Raw genomic sequence first — 23,545 nt, 5'->3', positions numbered from 1 at the left:
ATCCCTGCAGCCAGGGCCGTGGGGCTCAGTGCCCGGTGCTGACCCCTGCCCCACTTCCCACAGCACAGCGCCCCCTAGTGCTGCCCGGGGACCAGCACTGCCATGCGGGGAGAGCCTCCTGCCCCATCTCCTGTCGGGGGGGGGGCCCCAGTCTGTGGGGCGGGGACTTGTGGGGAGAGCCCCCCCCGCCCCATCTCCTGTCGGGGGGGGGCAGTCTGTGGGGCGGGGACCTGTGGGGAGAGCCCCCCCGCCCCATCTCCTGTCGGGGGGGGCCCCAGTCTGTGGGGCGGGGACGTGGGGGGAATCAATGGCCCGAGCCGGCTCCGCTCCGAGCCCGGCGCTGCCCGTGTCCCGCCGGCAGTCCGGCCGGGAGCCCGAGGCGGGGCGGCGCCAGCCGGGCGGGTCCCTGGGGCCGGGGCCGGACCCGCCCCCGAAGCCGCTGGGATAAAAGCGGCCGGGCCGAGCCGGGCCGGGCGCGGCGGGACCATGGAGCTGATCAGCGTGCAGCGCTTGGTGAGCCGGGCCGGGCCGGGCGGGGCCGGCCAGCGCCCGGGCTCCCGGGGGGCGGCGGGTCCGGGGACCCAGGGCTCGACCCGGCCCGGCGGGGCGGTGTTTCCCGGGGGGGCCGGGGCCCAGCGGGGGCGCTCGGGGAATCGCGCTTCCCTTCCGCCCTCTCCTCCCCAGAGCTGGCTGCACCGGCGCCCGGGCCGTGGGGCGCGGCCGGGAGCTCCCAGCTGGATGCCCCGGGAGGGGCTCTGGGTTGACCCCGGGTCCGATGGGGGGGGGGGGCTGGCAAGTGTCGCGCCCAGCAACAGCCAAGGCAAACCCACCGGGGCCCAGGGAGCTGTGGGGTGGGGGCAGCTGAACAGATCTGGGGGGCAGAGGACCATGCCTGGGAACAGGGCGCTGCCCCCTCAGATCCCTTCCGCCCTCCCCCCCCAAACTCTCAGGCTGACCCGGCAGATGGGGGGGGGGTCCCTCTTTGCGCCCCCCCCCAGCCCTGAGTCCAGTGTGGGGCTGATGCGCCAGGGCTGGGACGCGGGCACTCGATGCCCCCTGCTCTGTTCCCGCCAGGCTGGGCCGGGCCGCGGGGGGCTGAGCTGTGGCTCTGTAGGCGTTTGCCCTGGTCTCTCCAGGGCGGGTGCCCACGTTCCTCCCCCCCCCCGGCACTCTGCAGCCCCCGGCCCACAGGCCAGTTGGCCCCCGTTGGCCTTGGGCAGCGGCCGCCCCACGTGATGTTTATTTCACACCGAAGGGGGTATAAATAGAGGCTGACGCGCCTGGGGCAGGTGCAGGGCCCAATGCCAGCCGCAGGCAGCGGGGCGCCCGGGCAGGGGTGACGGGAGACAGGGCAGGGCGGGAACTAGACACCCCCCTTCCCCTGGGGTGTGGGGCCAAGCCAACCCTTAGCGCTCCCTGGGGAGGGGTGACCCAGGGAGCCGGGACCCCTAGAGAGCCCAGCTCGGGGCCAAGCCTGAGGCGCGATGGGCGTCGTGCTTCCAGCATCCTGTCCCAGCGTCCTGCTGTGCACCAGGGCCCCAGCTGACCTCCTGTGACCCTGAGCAAATCCTTTCCCCTCTCCGTGCCTCAGTTTCCCACTACAAATAAGGCCTCACAACCCCCCAGTGAGTTTTCATGAACGGTTGGAAGGTGCAGCCCATTCCCCGCCCCTGGGCCTGCCAGGCCCTGCCTGAGGCATCTCCCAGAGGGGGCAGGCCCCATGTCCCATGGGGAGGCTCCATCTCCATTTCCCGTCCCTTCTCTCCAGGTAAGTGGCGACAGGTATGCGGGGGAGGTGCGGGCCTTCGAGGTGCTGGCGAGGGGAGCGGCACAGGCGCCCAAGGGCTGGCGGCATGGCGTGGTCGGGGTCCGAGAGGCCGTCAGCCAGGAGAAGCAGAAGGTGAAGGAAGAGAGGCGGAAGAAGGTGAGTGGCGGGCACCTGGCGGGGCGGGCGCATCGTCTGTGCAGTCACCCGGGGGCTCCAGGGGTCAGGAAACGTCTTATGGGGTCCCCAGGGCTTCCCCCAATGCCGGGGTCGCTCCTCGGGGCAGAGCGCCCCCAGGGCTGCTTGTTCTGCTGTGCGAAGGGCAGCCTGGCATCGGGTGCCCCTCCATCCCGCCCCGCAGCCCCCTGCTAACCCAGGCCTGAGCTCCCGCGCCCAGAGCACTGGCCGGGATGTCCCTGGGCACCCGCTCTGGGCGTGGCAGCGCTGAGCTCCTGCCCGGTCTCCTGGGGGGCTGGGCGGGTGCCGGCACCGGCGTGACGTTGGCTCTGCCCTCCCCGGCCAGCTCGAGGCTCTGAACAGCTCCCGGCTGCGGCTGGACAGTCTCCAGGACCTGGAGGCCCTGGTGCGGCTGCGGAAGCAGAAGAGGAGGCAGCAGAGAGTGACCCGCCCCAGAGCCCCCCAGCCGGAGGGGACGGTGAGTGACCCCGCCCAGCCCGGCGATGCCCCTGGGTGCTCGGCTCGCTGGGACCAGTCCCCCTCGTGGGGCGCTGCTCTGCCCCCTCCAGCGGTGGCCGGACCTGACCGCTCCAGGGTTTCCCAGCCTGGCTCCACCAAGACCAGCTGCTGTGAGCCCGTGGGGCAGTGCCCGGGGGGGGGGGGGGGGGCCTGGCCCAGCAGAGCAGCGCCCGGGAGCTCACCCCGCCCTGTCTGCCCCAGGCGGAGCCCGTGGACGAGGAGCGGTTCCTGCAGGCCGTGCTGGAGAACCGGCTTCCCGTGATCGACAAGTACCTGGCAGAGGGAGGCGACCCCAATGTGCATGACAAGGTGTGTATGTGAACGGGGGGGGGGGGGGGTTCTCGCTGTCACACCCCCGGCGTGCCATTATATGCATGCAGACCCCTACCACCAGAGCCCCCCGGCTGCCCTGGGACGCCCCCTGCTCCGGCTGATGCGCTATGGCCTGTGGGTGTCCATTGACGTGGGTCTCCTTGGGCCGGGTGTGCGTAGGGGATGGGGATCCCGGGGTGCCCGGAGCAGGAGGGGCACCGAGGGCGGGGAATGCGTCCGTTCCCTGCATGCCAGCGGCGGGCCCGTGACACGCGTCTCCTGCAGTTCAGGTGCACGGCGCTGCACTGGGCCTGCCTCCGGGGCCACGCGGACGTCGTGGAGAAGCTGCTGCAGGCCGGAGCCACGTTGGAGCCCAGGGACATGGTGAGCAAGGGAGGGTGGGGCGGGGCGAGCCGTCCCTGGGCGGGCGAAGGAGGCCTCTCCGAGCCAGCCATGGGGACTCCCGCTCTGCCCTACGCTGGCGTCGCTCGTCCCTCGCTCAGGGCCTGACGCCGCCTTGCTCTGCCCAGCTGGAGGCCACGCCGCTGGTCTGGGCCTGCCGCGGGGGCCACCTGCAGATCCTCAAACGCTTGCTGGAGCAGGGAGCCAAGATCTGCCGGCGGGACAAGGTGAGGGGCAGGGGCTGGCGGCCGCGTGGGGCGGGGTGGCACTGGGTCCCTGGGCGTGTTTGTGGCTGCCTGGGATACGGCGCAAGGGCCCGTGGCTGCTCTGTGGGGGGCTCTGCCCCACCCACCGATGGGGCAGGCTCCTTCCCGGCTCTCTGGGGCCCAGTTTGGTGCCAGCCTTTCCTTGGGTCTCCCCCTGCGCCGTCCTGCCGTGCTCCAGCCCACCTCTATTTCCCTTCACTTCCTGTCCTAAACTCGGGCGTGCGGCAGAAGGGGGCATCCCTTGGGGATCCCAGCCTGTACAGCCAGCAGTCCCCTCCCTGCCCAGCGCCCCGTGTCCTAGCCCATCTCCCGTGGCTGGGATGGGGCCCAGCGCCCCCCTCCAGCTGGCTGTGCGCCCCCCACGGCGTGGGACACTGGGACGGGCCCTGGCCCCCTTAGCCCAGCAGCAATACGGAGCCTGGGCGCTGGCTGGGGCCCGATCCGAGCCCAACGTTCTGCGGGCGCTGGGGCCACGCCCCACGGGCTGCAGGTGGGGCGGTTTCCAGGGGGCGGGTGACGGGCCCTTGTCTTCCCCACAGCTGAGGAGCACGGCGCTGCACGTGGCCGTCCGGACGGGGCACAGTGACTGTGCCGAGCATCTCATCGCCTGTGGGGCCGAGCTCAACGCCCAGGACAAGGTAGGGCCCACGCGCGTTGGTGGGGGGGGGGGGGGGGGGGGCTTGCCCCACGTGGGGCCAGCCCGAGCCACCCGGGGCCCGTGGCAGGGTCCAGTGAGCAGGCGCTGAGCACCTTGCCCCTGGTAGCCCAGGCCGGGGAGCTGCGTTGCACCCCAGAGGCAGCCGCATTGCGGGGACGGAGGGGCGGGGGGGGTCAGCGGCAGGCCGGTGCCCTTTGCCGCTGAGCTGCCCGTGCTTTGCTGGCAGGAGGGGGACACGCCCATGCACGACGCGGTCCGGCTGGGTCGCTTCGCGGCCGTGAAGACGCTGCTGCTGTATGGAGCCAACCTCAGCGTCAGGAACCAGGTGGGCACCGGGCACGGCTCCCCCAGGGGCTCCCCCCTCCAGCCACCCAAGGACCGTGCAGCCTAGGGGTGGGAGACACCCTCTCTCCTCCCCACGGGCCTGGGGGGGCAGAGAACCTGAACATGGGGCTGGGAGCCAGGACTCCTGGGTTTTCTCCTAGCCCCATGGCGGGGCAGCAGTGCAGGCTGCACCAGAGCCCCACATGGGCACTGCCCCGGCCAGCGTGCTCTGCCACCCTCTGTCTGTGCCCCCCCCTTGCCCAGTGCCAGGGCCCCGGCCTCGCCTCCAGACGCTGCCCCACAGCGGTCTAACCCTGTCTGCTCCCCGCAGGAGGGCCTGAGCCCCGTGGACCTGGTGAGGGGCTGGCAGAGGGGCATCCGGCAGACCCTGCAGGTGTGCGCTGACCGGCAGCGCCCCCCGCCGCGGAACTGATGCGCCGGGACCAGCCCAGGAGCCCCCCCAGTGAGACCTGGGCCTCTACCCGGCCCCGCACCCCTGGGGCAGCGCCCCTCCCTCCATGGCTCTTGTGGCCAGGCTGGGGATCCTGCCGCCCTCCCCGGCGTGCCCGGGGGGGTCTGAGGCTGGTCCTGACCCGCCCCCCCCATTCCTGGAACATGGGGCTGCTTCCCCGGGCAGGTGAGCCCCTCGCTGTCTCTGAAGGAAACTGAGGCAGCGACAAGCCCTGCCCCCGGCTGTGCAGCCCGTCCCTGGGAGCGCTGGAGACAAACCCCGCAGCCCTGCCGTTCCCAGCCAGCCCCAGGGAGGGTCTGATCTGACCCCCGCCTGCCCCACAGTGCCCTGGCCCTGCGGTGTGTGAGGGGGGATTTCCTGGGGTGGGGGGACCCCATTGTCAGTCTGTGCCCCTGGCTGGGTCCTGCCCATCTCCACCTCCTCCCTCCCGCCGCTGCCCACGTGTGCACAGTTGCCCCCCCGCTCCTCTGGGACCGGCTGCCCCACGGCTATGGGCACAGGCTGCTGCTCTCTGTCATGGTTAGGGCAGCACCCCCCCCCCACCTTCCCCAGGCGGGTCCTTGCCTGTCCCACCCCACGTGTGGCCCCCAGGCGAGTGCTGCACCCAGAGGGTGCCAGCAGCAGCCCCCTCCCCGGCCGGGCAGCTGTGGGGGCAGGGCGAGTTGTCCCCCTAGCCCACAGGAGCCTGCCCTGGTCGGGCCCCGCGGTGGTGGTTGGCGGGTGAGGGCCGAGGACCACGGCCCCTTGCAGGTGGTTGGCACCGAGCCTCCGTGGCACCCAGGCCTGGCGTTGAAGGGGCGCAGCCGCAGGCAAGAGCGTCCTGCTTCTCTGCACCAGGGCCTCGGGTGAGTCCGCCCCCCGCTGCCTCAGTTTCCCTGTGTGTAAAATGGGGCTAACACCGGACGGCGCCAGCTTCTGGCCCCCGTGCACCCACGCTGGGCCCCTCCCTCCTTTCTCCTGGGCCGGAGGCTGCTGACTCGGCCCGGCAGGCCAGGCTGAGCGCGCCCGGGCCCGAAGGGGGGGTTGGCTGGATGTATTTAATGTGTTGGGGGCTGGCCTCTCCCCCTGGGTCCTGGCCCAGCGAATAAAGGTGTCCCCCGAGCCCTGGGAGTGCCGTGTTCAATGCCCACCATGCCCGGCGGAGGAGGGGGTGAGGCAGGCACAGACTCGGCCAGCCCAGCTTGTTGGGCTGATGGAGGGTGTTTTAGGAAGACGGGTCCCCCCACTTGGCCCGGCCTGTCCTGCAGCGTGGCCCTGTGTGAACGGTGCCGGCACCGGAGCCCCCCCTCACCCCTGCAGGGCCGTGTCCCTGCCCCTTTCACTCCCAGGGGCTCCTGGCATTGCCCTGCCTGTGCCCGCCCCCGGAGGCAGAACACTTCCTGCTGCTCCAGGCGGGCACAGCTGCCTGAGAGATGCCTCCCTGCTACAGAGAAAGATGGGGACCCCCCCCCAGTAACCACCCCGTGCAGTGAGATCCAGGCCCCCCCCCCCTTCAGCTCCAGGACCTCGGCCAGCGGGCGGGTTCCTCCGGTGGAAGGCACGGCGAGGCGGGCAGACGCTTACAAGTCTTTTACCTGCATTACACACGGCTGCAGCCAGCCCCTCCGCTCCCGCCTCCGGCTTTTAGCGCCTTTACAAAGCAGGGGCTGAAAATCTGGTAGCCGGGAGAAGGCCCGAGGCAGGTGGCGGGGCCGTGGGGTGCAGAGTCCAGCCCAGCGGCTCCCGCGGTGGCTAGCGGCCCCGGGGCCGGGCCTGTGTCCATTTCATACCGGTGGCTGTGAGCGCTACCGGGCAAGAAATGCCGCTGCTCCTCCCTGTGTGCAAGGGCTGGGGGGGGGGGCCGGGGCACTGGGGGGGCCCGAGGCACTAGGGCATTACCCCGTGATCATCTAAGGCAGAGGCGGGGGGCACCGGGGGCCCCTGGCACCTTTCAGCCGAGGGGAGAGGAAAGCCGCCAGGGCCGTGCGCCCCAGCCATCAGGCAGCCCCGGCCCAGAGCCGGGGTGGGGGCAGCCCCACGCCGGATCCTGGCTCAGGACGGCAGGGTGTTTCCCCCAGGGGGGCAGGGAGGGGGTGATGCCCCCAGCCCCCTGGGGAGGGAGCAGCCAGCCTAGAGAGAAGCCGACCGCACGGCTCCACCTGGGGCAGGGCTGGCTCCTCGGCAGAGGAGGGACATCCCCAGGCTGGCTCCGGGCTAAGGCAGCTGGGATGTCCGTGAACCCCAGCCCGGGGGGACACAGGGCACAGCACCCCCCAAACCCCATCTCCCTCGTGTCCCGCGCACCAGGCCCCTGCAACAGCCAGTGCCGGTTGCTTTAAAGCAAGGGCTCCCGGCCGCTTTCTCTGCACCGCTGCCGTGCAGCCGGGCCTGCCGCGGCGAGATCCTCCGGCGCAGAATCCCCAGGGCTGGTATCCTTCGGGGCCGTCCCTTCGGGCAGCAGGGCTGGGCGTCTCGGGCATCGCCACCCCCTCAGATGGTGGCTGCCGGCAGAGGCGGCCCCGGGGGCAGCCTGGAGCCAGGCCAGCTGCGATGCCAGGATGGAGCGGGGACGGCTGCCGGCTCCCGTGCGTCTGTCGGCGGGTCCTGCGGGGAGGCTAGATGTCTGTGGTCGAGCCCGTGCGCGCCTCTTCCCCCAGGGCCTGGCCGCCCTTTCCTGGCACCCGAGCAGAGAGAGCGGGCGTTACACCCCCGTTCAGCCCTGCGGGCCCAGGAGTTTCAAGGAGGTTGCCCCCCCGGGCCAAAAGGGCTGGGCCGCCCAGTACATTTCCCACCCCTGGGACCCACAGCTCCCAAAAGCACTCACACACGTGGGGAAACTGAGGCCCGGGGCCTCACCCAAGGTCACCAGCAGGCAAGGGGCAAAGCTGGGACTAGAACCAGGTCTCGGCCTAGAGCCCTGCCCACTAGGCCATGCTGCCTGCTGAAAGGCTGGGCCGAGGAGACGGCTCCAGCCACGTCCACGGGTGGGAGCTCAGGCTTCGCCCCACAGCTGCGGGGCCATGCCAGGGCTTTGGGGGAGCCAGGAAGGCGGGAGGCTAGTTCCCCCGTGGCACAGCCCCCCCCATACACGTTCCTGTCCCATCCTCCAGGGAGCGGACGCCTCCACAGCAATGGCGGCTCGCTGGGGGCACCAGCACACCGCGCTGGGGGGGCTCCTTTCCCACCACAGCCGCAGAGGCTAGCCAGGTCTGGGGCCGGCTCCCAGAGCCCCTCTTCCCTGGCAAAGCCACGCTCTCAGGGCCCGAGAGCTCCAGAAATCAGAGATGGCGGCTCAGCTATTTGCCTCATGCCCATCACTAAGCCCGGGGATTAACTGCGGCGGCTGGGCCGGCCGGACAGACAGAGCAAGGGGGGTTTAGCCGCTGGAAAGATACACAATACAGCAGCGGGATGGGCCTGGCTGGGAGACGCCGAGGGGTCTGGGAGAGGCCAGGCTGGGCCCGGGGTCACTGCAGGAGTGCCCCTGGCTCGGGGAGGCGAGATGGACCCGATGGGCCCCTCCGTCCCAGGGAGCTCTGGGGGCTGCCTTCCAGACGGGACGGAGAACAACGCCAGCCAGCCTGGACCAGGCCGAGGGCCCCGCCAGTGATGGGTCCCGGCTCTGACGGTGGCTGGCGCCAGCTGCCTCACAAGTAGGTACAAGATTACTGGAGTTGTCTGCCCCAGGGAAGTTCCTTCCTGATCCCTTCCGCTGCGTTGGCTCACGCCCTGAAGCATGAGGGTTCGGAGCTCCAGGGCGCCCCGCTGCGTGCGCAGAGCCCGACCCCATACCAGCTCACCGCCGCCCAGGGGCCCGTGGTACCTGCCACGGTGCTCCTGTCGGCCGGGAGCTTCATCTGGCTGCTGGGCACGACCTTCAGCTCCGTGCCGTCCGGCGACTGGGGCGACGTCTGTATCCGGGAGGCCATGAGGGCGTTGAGGTACTGCAGCCGTGTCACCTGGGGAGAGGCAAGCCAGGGCTCAGAGCACGCCAGCCCCCCCCCGGAGATCGTGCCCACACGGGGTCCGGCTGGATGGGCACGGTGGCTCCGGAAAGGCGGCTGTGTGGGGAAGTGAGACCCAGGGGGGTGGGAACTAAGGGGCTCAGAGCAGGGAGGGGGCAAGGCACCCCCATTCCCAGGAAGCCCCAGGTGTCCCAGGGGTGGGGGTCACACTCAGGGGCCTCCCAGTGAGGGAGGGGGAAGAGGCTGGTACGTAATCACAGTTCCACAAGGGACCCCCCCAGGCTCAGGACGCCGGGTACCTCCCCCAGCCCTGGACTGCCTCCGAATGGCTGGGCCCCAGCAGAGCCACGTTGCGTGGGGCAGGTCTGCCTCCCAACGTCCCAGGAACCAGGCCGGTGCCGTAACCCCCGGCAAGGCCCGGCAGGAAGCAATCCCGGCCGGCCAGCGGGCCCGGCTCGCTTCTCCTCCCCCCGCCCGCCCCGCAGCGCTGTCCCCGTTTGGCCCCCAGCAGGCAGCAGCGCAGCTGTTGCTACGATCCAACCACGCCGCACGGATTAGCTCCTTGCGGAGACCGGCACGGCGGTGCCTGTGTGTAGGGCCTATAAAAAACAGGCTCCATCAGCTTCTTCCTAGCCCAGGGTCAGGCCCCCCCCAGCAGCTGGTGTTAAAGGCAGGCCAGGTCCCGGGAGCGCCCGGCGGGGCCCTTACCTTGACGAACTGCAGGTCGGTGAGCGCCCGGACGGTGTAGTCGGGGCAGTACGCGGAGCAGGCGTTGCTCTCGCTGCCGTCGAGCGGCTGCTCACGCCGGCTGGGCCGCAGGGTGGACACGGGGGACTGGTGAACTGTTGGGAGGCAGAAACGAGGGGCCAGCTGGAAGGGCAGCCGGCAGCCGGATCCTGACACCCCCCCGCCACCGCACAGCCAGGGCCGTCACACCCTCTGCCCCGCGCCGCACAGCCAGGGGCGTCACACCCTCTGCCCCCCGCCGCACAGCCAGGCCCCGGCAGGACTCGGGTCCTGGAGTCCCCCCAGCTCTCCCTGCCCGGCACGCCCAGATCTCGCACCCCACACAGCCGGCCCCCCCCCGTGCTGAGACCGCGGGGACGCAGCTGCTCACCCGAGGAGGGGGCCGTCAGCGCGGAGACGCCGTAGTACGTGAACGCGCCGTTCTCGAACTTCAGCCCTTCCTTCCCGATCTCCACTTCCACCCTGCCCTGCGGAGGAGAGGGGCAGGTCAGCATCCGGCCAGCCGCTGGGCAGACGGCTCCTCCCCCGCCCCCAGCCCCTTCGTATCGGGTCACCGGGCGGACAGTCGGGCCAGGCGCCCGCGGGGCTCCCTGCCAACACCCCTGAGTCAAGCTGGCACGGCCCCCCAATTCACACAGCGGTCACGCCCGCCTCCCAAGATCCAGCCCTGCCACTCGCCTGCCTCCACCCACAGCCCCTGGCGCCGGGCTTCCAGCATCACAGAGCCCAGGGGCAGCACGACGAGACAAGGGCTGGAGTGCAAGGTGCTGCACGTACTTAGTGTGGGAGGGGACAGAGAGGCACAGAGGCCAGGGACAGAATCCAGTCCAGGCCCTGCTCGCCGGCTGCCCCACGGACAAGGCCGCAGCCCTGCGGTGGGGTCTCAGTGGGGCGAGGTGGGCAGGGAATCCCTAGCGGCCCGGCCCCCCCGGGGACGCGCCGGCACCTGCAGGACCAGGACGAAGTAGTTGACCGGCTGGTTGCGCTGGTACAGGTAGTGCTGGGGGTCCAGGCGGTCGCTCTCGTTGAATTTCACTTCCTGGTTGACGCTGGGGTGCTTGAGCATGTGCAGCAGGACCTTCTCGGAGACGCGGGCCGGGCTGAACAGATCCACCTCTGCCGGGGGGGAGACAGCGTCAGCGCCGGGGGGGGCCAGGGATGGGGCTCACAGCGCTCCTGCCTCCCCCCCTCCCAGCCAGCCAACGCCCCGCGCCATGCTCAAACCACTAGGTCCCACTGCCGCCGGGGGGAGAGTGACGGCGGGGCCGTCCCGGGGCAATCCGCCTGGAGACGCCCCTGTGCCCTTCCCGCCCAGCGTGCCAGGCAGCGCCAGGGCTCGCTGGCTGCGCTGCCAGGCGGGTGGCGCAGGGAGGGACGGGCAGCGGGCTTCCCGCCCGACTCACCTCGGGAGAGGAAGCGCTGCGTGGCCAGCAACAGCTGCGGGGAGATCTTCACCTTGTACTCGTCGTCCGAGGCCTTGAACAAGGAGAACTCCTCCTTCCTGTGCTCCAGCAGGGTGCCCGCCGGGGGCAGCTTCTTCCGTACCTTGTTCTCCTCTGGGGCGAGAGAGACGGGGACGGGGCAGGCGGTGACAGAATCACGTCAGCCAGCAGCGGAGCCCCGTTCCCCGGGCTCAGGGACCGTGGCGGGGACAGAGCTGCAAGCGCCATTAGTCAACCACCCCCTGCTGCAGCTGCAGGTCGGCAAGCCCAAAGCACAGTGCACCCACCACCTTCCACAGGGAAACTGAGGCAGGGACCAGAGCCGGGACTTGCTTAGTCAGGCAGGAACCAGTGACGGAGCTGGGAATACATTGGAGCCAGGCTCCCAGTTCTCCCAGTAACTGCTAGGTCCCACTCCTTCCCCGTAGCCGGGAACAGAACCCAGGCACCCCAACCCCCAGCTCCCTCCTCTAACCACTAGGCAACACTCCCCTCCCGAGGAAGAGCTGGGAGGAACTCACAGACTGGCCTGGGGGCAGACGCGGGGGCGGGAGGGTGGCGCTGGCTGAGCTGCCGATGCCCACAAGGACGCACCCGCAGCGTTTCCGCCCTGCCCTGGTGACGTCAGCGAAGCCCCAGGGGTTCCCCGGGAGGGTCCCAGCACCCCAGCCGCTCAGCGGAGGAGAAACGAAGCTTGCAGCCTCCCCGGCCGCTGGGCGTCGCGTGGGGCTCACTCACTGTAGTCATCCGACTCGTCCAGGATCTCCGACTTGATGATCTCCTCGATGACGTCCTCCAGCGTCACCAGGCCCACGGCCTCGTAGAAGGGGTCGCCCTCCCCCTCGTTGTTCACCTTCTGCACGATGGCCAGGTGTGATTTACCTGTGGGGGGGGCACAGCTGGTGAGAGGCACCTCGGAGGGGGACCCGGCGCTGCAGAGAGGTCCAAGGCTACCCAGCAAGGCAGGGAGAAAACCCAGGAGTCCGGCTCCCAGCCTCATGCTCTGACCACTAGATCACACTGCCTCTCAGTCCAGACGCACCCGGTTTATAAGGAACCACAGAGCAGCAGCAGCAGCGGTGAGATCCAAAGCAGGAGGGAAGGGTGGGCAGAACAAGGGAGTGCAAGCAGTAGACCCCTTCTGCCCCCCGCTCATGCTCTCTGCCCCCCACTCTCAGGCTGGAGAAGGCAGGAAGGGGTGGGCCAAGGGACCGTCCGGATCCTGCCCTCGGGACGGTTCCGTCTGGCTCCGCACCACTTTGCTCCGCCGAATGGCACCCTCCGCGCGGGGTGACTTTGCGGGCCCCGCCCCGGCCCCGCCAAACCACACCGCAGAGAAGACATCTTTTGCTGCACAACTCCGCACCCCGCCCGCGTCACCGAACAGGTCTGGAGAACACGGGCCCCGGAACAAATCTGCCAGCGGCTGGTCTCGAAATACAGCCAACCTCCATTTAACAATGGTCAGCGACGGAGAATCCACCACAACCCTGGCACCCTGTTCCCACGCCTCATTCCTCTCACCGTTAAAACACACCCCTTATTTCCAGCCTGAATGCGTCTCGCTTCGACTTCCAGCCACTGGATCACGCAGAACCTCTCTGCCATTAAATATTCAGTCCCCGGGTCTGTACTTACAGACCGGGATTGTCACCATGTAACAGGCTCTCCATTAAACTAAATGGATTTTGCTCCTTGCGTCTATCACAAGAAGGCAGGTTTTCTATCCTTGCATCATTCTCCCGGCTCTTCTCTGAGCCCTCGGCACTTTATCAACATCCTTCAACTGTGGGCACCAGCACGGAGCCCAGGATCCCAGCAGCGGTCGCACCAGGGCCACGTACCGAGGGAAAATCGCCTCTCTACTCGATTCCCCTTTACACGTCCCGGGATCGCACGAGTCCTTTGGTCACCCAGGTTGTCACGTTCAGCTGATTAGCCTCCAGAGTCGCTTTTCCCCAGGACACCATCCCCCATCCCCAAACCACGGCCTGCTGCCTGCGTTCCTGGACGTGCACATTTACATTTCGCCGTATTAAAACGCATCCTGTTCGTTTGCACCCAAGCAAACCCGGTCGCTCTGTAGCAGGGGCCTGCCCTCTCCATTATTTACCACGCCCCCAATTTCTGTGTCACCTGCAAACTTTCTTGGGTTGTTTTACATTTCCTTCCAGGTCACTGACAAAAATATTAAATAGCGGAGGGCCAAGACCCGGTCCCTGCAGGACCCTACTAGAAACACACATTCAATGATGATCTCCTGTTTACAGTTACATTTCGAGACCCCCTCCAACCATACCCCCCCAGGTTGTCACCTACCACCCCACACGTGGGATCATCAAACAAACAGTTACAACCCAGACCCCCCCCAGGTTCCCCACAGAACAGGTCCCCACAACTCAAAGTGGCACCAGACGCTGCCATAACAGATGCAAAACCCGCAGATGCATCTCCACCCACTGCTCCGATGATCGCTGCGTCCACGACACACCTTTCAAGATCCAGGGGTCCTAGGCTTGCGTACCTCATCCAGGGCACTAAATACCCCAACCAACGGCTGTGTGGATGACACCAGCCAACCACTGCTCTTAAATGAATTGACACAGGAAAACGATAAAAGACAAACACGCCCTGTCACCGGTGGGCGAGGGCTTTTCACAAGCGATCACGCCACGTCTGACCTTTCAGCCCTCGTCGTCCAAGGAAACCTGCATCCCACCTTCAAAAGACGGGCCTGGGAGCTTAAACTCAGAACTTTGCTAGACACTAAAAATCACGGATGGTGCTGTACACACTGTGCCAGAGATGGGCCCTGCCCTGAGAGAGGACAGAGTCTCCCTTTTACAGACGGGAGCTGAGGCCCGGGGAGGTAAAGGGACATGCCCAGGGTCACAGAGCCAGGCCTCCTACATCCCAGTCCAGTGCCTTCGTCACAAGAGCGGCCAGCTGCTCCTCCTTCCCGAGGGCACTGCTCCACACCCTCAGGCAATCCCCTTTCCCCGCCCTCGGCGCCAGGAGCTGGGCTTGAGGCGCCGCGGCCCAGTGCTGGCTTGGAGGGGTCAGCACAGAGAGGTGTGGGGATCTTTGGCATAGACACCAGACCCACTGATCCCACCCCCTCCAGCCGGATTAGATTCTTACGAGGCTGATTTGTCCTGCTGCGGGGAGCCCGGAGAGCCGGGCCGGGAGCAGACTGCGTGGACTCAGCTGTTCTGTGCCGAGGTCACTGTTTAATGAAATCGGCACTAACTGGGGGGGGCGGATGCAAGTGTTTTTCTGCTGGTTACTGTCCATCAGTGCCTGCAGCAGACGGGGGGAGCAGCTGGGCGGGCCAGCACAAAGGCCACGGAGCAGCCAAGAGGGGATGGGTTTGCAATGCAAACGTGGTGTGGTTAGCTTGTGCCAACACCTGTAACTCAGAGGCCCAAGAAACGCTGGGGAACAAAGCTCTCTTTGTTAAAGACTTAACAGCCCTCCAGCTAAGGACTGAGTGCGCATGCTCCACTGCCCAGCTGTGCCCTCCCAGGAGGCCAAGAAAAACAAGAGGGGGACGACCAGATGTTGAGCAGAGCTAACAAAGAATGACAGCTGGGTGCATCCCACAGAAGCAAAACACAGGGGCCCAAGCAAATCACTTTCGAGGGCAGCACTTCAGCCTGGCTCCAAAGACACATGCAAACCCACCGCCTGGCCAGGGACTGTTGTGCTGGGGTGGGCAGAAAGGAGGGTCCCACCACGCACAGAGGGGCAGGACTGCTTCAGGAGGTCTCTGACTATAAAGCAGGCTGAGTTCAGGCTGAGCGGCTATCACAAGTCCCAGAATTTCATTTAAACTCCCTTCTACCTGGTACAGATGCATAGGACAGCCCACAAACCGGTCTACAGACTATGCACCCAGATTCTGCCACTCGTCAGTGAAGTGCACCCTATCTTCAGGGTGGGAGATGGCAGAACTTTAGCACCAGTCTAGGGCCGGGCCGGGAGGAGACTGAAGCAACAGGGAATCTTTGAGGGGGCAGAATGGCAGTTCCCACACTGAAGCGTGGCCAGGACGCTGGGGCTGCATCTCCGATGGAAAGCCCAGCCTGCTCCCCGCACAGCACCAGAGTGTCAGGCTCAGCACCAACCCGCAGGGGAAAGCGCCCCTCCCTGAGCCCCCCGCCAGCGCCCCTTAGCATGCAGCTGGAGCATGGGGGTCACGCTTCTGCATCCCTCGTCCCATCCGCCCCAACCCGGGGGCGGTTACCTCGCTTGAACTCCTCCAGGACCTCGTCCAGCTTGGTGTCGTTGAAGACGAAGTGCAGGGGGTGGTTGTAGAACTTGATGATGGTGCTGAGGGGCACACGGTCGTCCGGGTCGACGAGCGCCAGGTCCTTGACGTAGAGCATGTCCACCAGGTTGGTGCGCTCCTCCTCGTAGACGGGGATGCGGGTGTAGCCGCTCTGCATGATGGTGGACATGCTGTGGAAGTCCAGCACGGCGTCGGCGCTGAGCACGAAGCACTGGGCCAGCGGCGTCAGCACGTCCTCCACCGTCTTGTCGCGCAGGGCGCCCTTGCTGAACTCCTCGCGCACGAACTCGTTGTAGGGGTCGCTGCCCCGCGCCGCCTCCAGGATCTTCTCCCGCAGCAACCGGGTGCCAGCCTCGCAGCGCAGGGCCCACTCCAGCAGCTTGCCGAGCGGCAGGGAGACGGGGAAGGTGAGCAGCATGCACAGCCGGGTCAGCCAGCGGCAGCGGGCGGCCAGCGCCTGCCCCCAGCGCCAGCTGACGGCCACGGGCAGCACCTCGGCCAGCAGGAAGACCAGGCCGGCCACGGCCAGGATGGCGGGGACCACCGCCCGGGTGGCCCAGTAGGCCAGCACGGCCAGGGCGGCGTTGGCCAGCGTGCCCAGCAGCAGCAGGGAGCAGAGGGCCCAGGGGCCGCGCTGGCCGAGCGGCTCCAGCGCCAGGGTGCTGAGCTGCAGGGCCCGCAGCAGGCCCGAGAGGGCCAGGAGCAGGGCCAGCACCAGGGCCAGCAGCCCCGGGGCCAAGGCGGGCGCGGCGGGGCCCGGTCCCTCGCCCTCGGCCACCAGCACGGCGTCGCCGGGGGCGGCCGGGCCCCAGGGCTGGCCGGGCCCCAGGCGGCTGCACAGCTGGTAGCGGCCCCGGGCCCCGCCGCGCGCCACCGCCACGCGCACCAACGCCGCGTGCTCGCCGCCCGCGCCCGCCTCCGGCTCCGGCAGCACGCGCAGCGCGGCGGGGGCGGGGCCCGGCTCGGGATCCGGATCGGGCCCGGGTTCGAGGCCCGCGCGCGCCAGGCAGGGCTCGCCGGCGGGCGCGAAGGCCAGCCAGGGCCAGCTGCGGTTGCGCAGGCCGGTGCCGTAGAGCCGCAGGCGGAAGCTGGAGCCCGGGGCGGCGCGGACCAGGCCCCCCCGCGCCCAGGCGCCCCCCTCCTCCTCCAGCCGGAAGCCCAGCACGCGCGGCGGCGGCTCCGCGGGGGGCCCGGTCCCGGCTCCGGCCCCGGCGCGGACCAGGCTCAGCGCGGCCAGGGCCCAGCGCAGCCCCCAGCCGCCCGCCATGGCCGGGCCCGGGCCGCAGGACGGCGAGTGGGCGGGGCCAGCGTCAGCTGGAGGAGGGCCGGCCAATCAGCGGGCGGGGCTGACGGGCGCCGGCCAATGGGGAGAGGCGGGAGCGCGAGCGACGCCGCGCCGCGACATAAACAAGCAGGAGGCGGGGGCGAGGGGGCTGGGATTTAAAGGGCCAGCGACCTCCCCTGCCCCTCCCCCCCCGCGCTCTGGGGGCAGGTTCCTGCCCGGGAGGGGGCCCGGTCTGTGACCCCCCCCCATGAGCCAGGTATGGCAGCTCCCTGCAGGGCCAGGCCCCTGGCTGTGTGTGTGGGGGGGGAGGTGTGTGTGTGTGTGTGGGGGGGGTTTCTTTCACAGCCCCCCCAGGATGATCCTGGTCCCGCTCCCCTGCACCCAGGCAGAGGCACTGATCATCACCCCACCCACGGGTCTCCCAGGGCAGGGCCTCAGAAAGCGGGACAGGTGGCGGGAGACCTGCCCACGCCTCCGGCCTGTGTGTGGGGAGGAACTCCTGTTACTGCCCCTGCCCCGGGCAGCAGTGGTGGAGCAAAGCCGGAGGGGCTCAGAGGGGCAGGATTTCGCCTGCTTTTTCTTTTGCCCATAGCATGGTAAAAGCCCATTCCAGGGACGTGTGTGTACACGTGGTGCTTTAACAGGGCCAACCTCACGCAGCGGAAAACGAATGAGAGTCAAAGCAGCCGGGAGGAAGAATTTAATCAGAAAAATGTGAATGATCCGTGGGAATTGGAGGCCAAAAAACCACAATCCCACTCTCAAGGAAGGAAGCCATATTGGTTAAAAACAAAAACAACAAAAAACAACCTATCTTAGAGGAGAAGTGAAGGCAGCTATTTAAAAAAAAAAAAGGAAGAAAGGGGAAGTTGATAGTCAGGACTATAAATCAGAAGATAGCCAGTGTAGAAAATTGATAAGAGAAGCCAAAGGACATAAAGAAATCCAAGGTGCACCTACACCTTGAATACTGCATGCAGTTCTGGTCACCTCGTCACAAAAAAGATAGATTAGAATTGGAAAAAGTACAGAGAAGGGCAACAAAAAAGATTAGGGGTCTGGAACAGCTTCCATTTCAGGGGAGATTAAAGAGACTGCGACTGTTCAGTTTAAAAAATAGACGACTAAGGGGGATATGATAGAGGTTGATAAAATCATGACTGGTGTGGAGAAAGTGAATGAGGAAGTGTTATTTGCTCCTTCACATAACACAAGAACCAGGGTCACCCAATGAAATTAACAGGCAGCAGGTCTAAAACAAACAACAGGAAGTCACAGGAGGGACTGGGCAGTTTGCTCCCGTAAGGAGTCTAGTTACTTTTTCATAGCTGGATAGATTCCCTGGCCAGAAGGGACCATTGTGATCATCTAAGCTGACCTCCCGCACGACCCAGCCAGAGCCAGTACCGGCAAACACTAGCCACCACCATCTCTTAGAAAACAGCCCATCTTGATTGGAAAATTGCCCAGCACACGCCTTGATAAATTGCTCCAGTGGTTAATTACTCTCACCATTAATAATTTCCGCCTTGTTTCACCTTGTGTATTTATCTAGCTCCAAGGCCCAGCCACTGGCTGGTGTTAGACTTTTCTCAGCTAGACTGAAGGGCCCATGATCAAATATTCATTTCCTCTGTAGATATTACAGACTGGGGTCGTCGCCCCTTCACCTTCTCTTTGATGAGCTCTTTGAGTCTCTCACTGCAAGGCAGGTTCTCTGAACCTTTAATTGTTCCTGTCGCTCCTCTCTGATCCTTCTCCGATTTATCGACAGCCTTCTTGAATCGTGGGCACCAGAACTGGACCCAAGATCTCAGCAGTGGTCGTCACACCGGTGTCAAATGCAGAGGGAAAATAACCTCTCTGCTCCTACTCGAGATTCTCTTGTTTATGCATCCAAACGTCGCATTAGTTCTTTTGACCATAGTCCCACTGACACTCTCATTCAGCTGATTATCCACCACGACCCCCAGATCTTTTCCAGAGTCCCTGCTTCCCAGGTTAGAGTCCTCCAGCCTGTAAATATGGCCCATGTTTTTTATTCCTCGCTGTGCACATTTACATTTCGCCGTATGAAAACACAGCCTGTTTGCAGTATTTTGCGTGTCAGCTGCAAACTTCGTCAGGGATGATTTTAGGTTTTCCTAGTTAAAAATATTAAATACCAAGAACTGCAAAAAGGACCCGGTCGCTCTGTAGCACTGACCTGTCCTCTGCAGTATTTACCATGCCTCCAATTTGCGTGTCAGCTGCAAACTTCGTCAGGGATGATTTTAGGTTTTCTCCCAGGCCACTGATAAAAATATTAAATAGCGTAGGGCCAAGAACTGATCCCTACAGGACCCCACTAGAAGCACACACTCAGTGAGGATTCCCTGTTTACAATTCCATGTCGAGACCTATTTGAATCCATTCACTCTGGGCCATCTTAATTTTTTATCGGTCTAGCTTTTGAATCAAAACGTCAACACGACACCACCAGGAGGAACATCAAGCAGAGCTGCCAATAGGGCGCTCTCACCTCTTCAGCCCCAGCCTCTCCCAGCAGGAGGCGCCGTGCGGAGCGGGGCAGGAGCTGGCTGTGGGCGGGGGAGATCCCGGCTCTTCCAGCCCTGGCCTCCCTCAGCTGGCGATGTTGCATGGAGCGGGAGGGGAGCAGGGCAGCTCCCGGATGAGGGTGACGTAGGGAGCAGGGCGGGCGCAATTCCTGCCTTCCTCCTGCCATCCCTCGCCTCCTGCCTTCCTCCTGCCATCCCTCGCGCCCCCAGTGCACATGGTCCCTAAGTTGGCTGGGGCAACCGGCACCCAGACTGGGGTGCCCAGAGAGCAAGTGTGAACAATCGGGGGACACTGTGGGGCGGAGGGGGTACAGTTGCGTGTATAAGACAAAGCCCCGAACAGCGGGACCATCTGGTCACCCAACCAGACAGCCGAGGGCCCACCCTTAGGGGTGAACTCCAGGGACCCCTGCACTCCCAGCCCCCCAGCCAGCCTGGTTTGCAGGGGGAATCTAGCCCGTGCCCAGATGGAATTTGGCCGCTGCAGCTGACCAGAGGCTCCCCCCTTTGCGGGTGTACAAGCTCGCGTCTCCAGCTGGGCAGTGATCATCAGGCCTCTGCAGCTCTGATCCTCATTCTGGCGTGGATGTTTTGTGGCTTTGGGAAAGTCCTTTCCCTGCTCCGTGCCTCAGTTTCCCTGTTTGTAATGTGGGGGTGATACCCCCTTCCAGAGGGCACTGGGGTTAACGAAACCTGCCGTCCCCAGCTCCAGGTGGAAGTCCATCGTTCAAACCTTCCCCACTTCTGCTGGGGAGTGGTCGGCGGCTGGTTCTCTGGTTGACCCCTTAAATGCGTCGATCAAGCGCCCTGGTGCAGGATGATCTCGAGAGCTGGATTATTCACTATGTTCTCCAGGCAGCCCAGCGCCAAGGTCTCAGCTCCCACAATGCCCTGCTGTCCTGGATGGGAGCCGCCTTCTCCCTGCCTGTGCCAGGGACGGGAATAGCACGTAGTGTCTTCAGGGTCTCATGTCCCAGGAGCTGGGGCGCCAGCTACTGTGCTGGTCTGTGCCACTCTTCCGCGTCTCCCTGCGCCCGGGCCGGACTCCAGCTGGGCTCCCCGGCTCCATGGATCCGTGCAGAACTCGCCCTGGGATGGGCAGCTGCAGAGCAAGGAGGCAACTGCAAGCAGGTCCCGAGACAAATGTTCTCGGTCACTTGACGCTAGGCGATAACACGGCCAGGGTGTGCACACGCTCCACGCCTTCACGAGAAGGGCTAGAAATAAGGGGCGGCTCCTGCAGGCTTTGACCGAGATTATTTGTACAACAAGGACCTGCACACCAACGGACAGGCCCTGTCCCTAAGAACCTGCAGTGTACATAACCAAGGGTGGGAGGGGAAACTGAGGCACGAGGGGCCAGTGACTTGTCCCAGGTCACCAGCAGGGCCATGGCAGAGCTAGGAGCATAACCCAGCTCTGGGGAGGTGCCCGACCCACTAGGCCTCTGAATACATCTGAGCTCCTTTCGTTATAAGGACCGAGTTATTGGGGGAGGCTCAGATACTGCTGAGCTGTTGCAAAACATGGGCCAGTCCCTCGATCTAGCCTGGTCCTGTCTCTGCTGTGTCACAGGAGCCGCCACTCAGGCTCCAGCTCTTCCAAACCAGCCAGGGGCCAGGAGCAGAGGAGCAATGCACCCGATCTTCAATTCAAACCGGACCAGCCTGCCCAGCGCAGATGCAAAAATCCCAGAGCAGGGTGGGGATGGGAAATCTCAGGCCGGGCTCCGTACGATCACCCACGTTCACTGAAGGGTAAAGACCCGATCTTTCCTCTGCCAAAGCCTAGGGAAACACTGGCTCACTGGCCATCGACCGTGGCCCTGCTGTATTTCCAATATCAGCTCTTTGTCCAGGGCCGATGCTTAGAACCGGATTCTCATGTATTTAATACCGTGCAGCACAGAAGTGTCTATAGGCCCAACTACGGTCAGGGCCGGGTGCTGCACTCACAGGCCCTCTCCTAGTGAAAGTGGACTGGGCCGTGTCACCTTTGCAGAGAAATCAACCTCATTTTCTGGCTTTCCAGGCCTAGCAAACCCCTGCGATGGCACTGCAGGGCCCTGGCAAAAGCTGCATCGTTCTGCAAACACCGCAGACGGGGCAGGAAATCCGGACCGCCCACATCTGCCACGGCCGTGCTCAGTCTCGGTTTAAAGAACAAAACAAAACGGGAAAATGAGGGGTTTTTTTGTTTGTTTTAGGACCCAAACTCTGCCCCATCCCTTTAAATTCTCCGCAGCTCAGTGCTGATGGGGGAGTAGGTTAGTGTCTCTCACTCAGCCAGGGCGGGGAAGCACTGAACGGCTTCGAATGGGTGAATGAAAAAGGAAGAAGCAAATATAAGAAACTGTTTCGTTCAACGCTCCCCCACTTCCCATTTCTTCTCTTTACTATGCTCTAAGGGCCAGATCCTCGCCCAGTGTAAAGCAGCTCAGACCAGTGAAATGACTGAAGCCACGCTGATTTACACCAGCTGGGATCCAGCCCATTGACTCCAAGGGACCGACGCCTCATTGCCCCCACCCGGGATCTGGCCCTTTAGAGCTGAATAAAGAAATGAAAAGAGAATAAACAACAAGGGGCAGATCCTCACTTGGTGTAAATCAGCAGAGCCCCACGGACTTTGTCGTCAAGGAAGCAACAGTTTCCACAAGCGGCGATCGGGCCCTACCGGTCAGTGTTAGTGACGTCACATAATCTGTTTCCCACAAAACGTGTGAACAAAGGAACGATTAAAAAGAAATAAGACGCCCCTCTGCCCATGAAATCAGACCCACGCAAACCCTGCCTCTTTTCCTCCACCTGCGGGGCTGGAACCGAAGCTGCGGGTGGCGACAAAGCACAGAAGGAAGGGGCTACAGAGAGAGATTTTATTACCCAATCAAAAAAATAAATTCCATATCTCATTTAGCAAATATCATCATTTCTTCGTGACGAGAGACGCAGACCCGGAAATGAAACAAAACTGAAGGGCACAACTCAGAACAATGAAACAAATTGAGTACAAGAAATGACGACGCCCAAAATAATCACAAACATATACAAATGAAATCTGGTGCAAAATAAATATTAGTCATTGGCTACCTGGCTTGGCCCGTCTACAGTATTCGGCTGCTCGCCTCCTGCCAGCCGGTCCCTATCAGCTCTGGGAAGACAGCGCCGCTGGGGAGTCCAGTGTGCGGGTTATTGCTGATTGGCTAGGGAGGAGTGAAGCCAAAGGAATCAGGAGACAACGGCCAACGAGGAGCTAAAGTTCCCTGCGGAGGATGCGTGTGTGCACGTTACAAACACAGTCGGATTCTCTCCATTATCTGCCCCTTGTGCAGTCACAAGAGAGCGTGACACGCGCCCGGACCCAAACGCACGGCTTTGTGCTACTCTGCCTGTATGCAGGGCCGGGCGCAATCAGGGCCCCAGACTAGGGAAGAGAGCCGAGCGTTGGATTCCAACCTGAGAGACCAGAGGGCACAAGGGCTGATTTAGACCCACGCATCCTCCCGAGCTCTGTTCGGCCAGCACTTTGCAAACCCAGTCTCCCGTGCAAGCCGTGGGCATTGTTTCAGGGAGGTGGGAGCCTCCTGGATAAAGTTGAACAGGACTCAGGAAAGCTACTTCTAGAACGTCAACCGGGCCGTTAAACAGAATCAATTCGCTCCTCATAACGGTCTGGTCTCTGATAACCAAGGACACGCTGCATGCGACTCTCACCACAGCACTGATTCCAGAAACCACAGAAGTACGCGCTTAACGTTAAGCACGTGCTTTACTCCCATTGACTCGCAAGGGGCTGACGCACGTGCGTAGGTGCCGTCCTGAACCTAGGGGGTGCTGTACTGAACAGGAGCCAAAATGATCCGAAACGCATCATCCCTTCTGAGGTCACTTCCTGGGCTACACCAGGAGAACAGGAAATGACACGTCTGTACCAAAAGAGAAGCCCCGCCTCTCTTTGTTCATTTAACAAAATCTGCACATAACCCCCTGGTCAAATACAACAGCTGCCTCAGAAGAGACAGGTGAAATTAACATGGCGATTTACATACACACATTTGGAGTGATGCGAAAAAGAGGCTTCCAGAAGAAAACGCCAGCTTTTCCCCATCACGCTTCGTAGAGGTAACTATTTCTTCGTTAAAAAATGGATTTTTATTTTAAATCTCTAGGAACTGATATTAAAAATGTAAGTTAAAAAATAACCCTCACACAGCAAATTATATAAAGTCACCCCCTGTGGGCAGCATTTGGAAACCGTTGTGCTTCTGTCAGGAATAAAAAACCTTACCCACAACCAGAAAATTACAAATCAGACAAAAGCTACGGCAAATAAAAGACTTGTACCCAGTAAAGGAAGACCGATGCATTCAAAAACTCCCTGCAG

The 23,545-nt window shown here is 64.0% G+C and overlaps 2 protein-coding genes across 10 annotated transcripts; one reads left to right on the top strand and one right to left on the bottom strand.

Annotated features, from left to right (window-relative positions):
- Positions 1 to 267: 267 nt before the first annotated feature.
- Positions 268 to 5,388, top strand: ANKRD23 (ankyrin repeat domain 23). Of its 8 annotated transcripts, XM_067540297.1 has the most exons (9): positions 486 to 513; positions 1,769 to 1,924; positions 2,289 to 2,420; positions 2,663 to 2,770; positions 3,059 to 3,157; positions 3,304 to 3,402; positions 3,981 to 4,079; positions 4,326 to 4,424; positions 4,755 to 5,388. In XM_067540297.1, the coding sequence occupies exons 1-9, from the start codon at positions 487 to 489 to the stop codon at positions 4,854 to 4,856; spliced, it is 921 nt and encodes a 306-aa protein (XP_067396398.1). In that variant the 5' UTR covers position 486; the 3' UTR covers positions 4,857 to 5,388. The 8 variants fall into 8 exon arrangements, with proteins under 8 accessions (XP_067396393.1, XP_067396398.1, XP_067396397.1 ...); XM_067540292.1 differs by having other exon boundaries at positions 268 to 513; positions 3,064 to 3,157; positions 3,277 to 4,079; XM_067540296.1 differs by lacking the exon at positions 486 to 513 and having other exon boundaries at positions 815 to 1,924.
- Positions 5,389 to 6,741: 1,353 nt separating this feature from the next.
- On the bottom strand, positions 6,742 to 16,592 carry CNNM3 (cyclin and CBS domain divalent metal cation transport mediator 3). Of its 2 annotated transcripts, none has more exons than XM_067540288.1 (8): positions 15,275 to 16,592; positions 11,767 to 11,910; positions 10,990 to 11,142; positions 10,533 to 10,702; positions 9,957 to 10,053; positions 9,548 to 9,681; positions 8,698 to 8,833; positions 6,742 to 7,478 (listed from the first exon to the last, which is right to left on the bottom strand). In XM_067540288.1, exons 1-8 carry the CDS (start codon positions 16,584 to 16,586, stop codon positions 7,210 to 7,212), a joined length of 2,415 nt encoding a protein of 804 aa, XP_067396389.1. In that variant the 5' UTR covers positions 16,587 to 16,592; the 3' UTR covers positions 6,742 to 7,209. The 2 variants fall into 2 exon arrangements, with proteins under 2 accessions (XP_067396389.1, XP_067396390.1); XM_067540289.1 differs by having other exon boundaries at positions 7,354 to 7,548.
- Between the last annotated feature and the right edge of the window lie 6,953 nt (positions 16,593 to 23,545).

This window comes from Emydura macquarii, unplaced genomic scaffold, assembly GCF_026122565.2.
Source record: "Emydura macquarii macquarii isolate MOO-44397 ecotype Brisbane River unplaced genomic scaffold, CSIRO-AGI_Emac_v2 contig_573, whole genome shotgun sequence".
In the NCBI taxonomy this organism is placed as follows: domain Eukaryota; kingdom Metazoa; phylum Chordata; order Testudines; family Chelidae; genus Emydura; species Emydura macquarii.
This window is presented reverse-complemented; position numbering and strand designations above follow the sequence as displayed.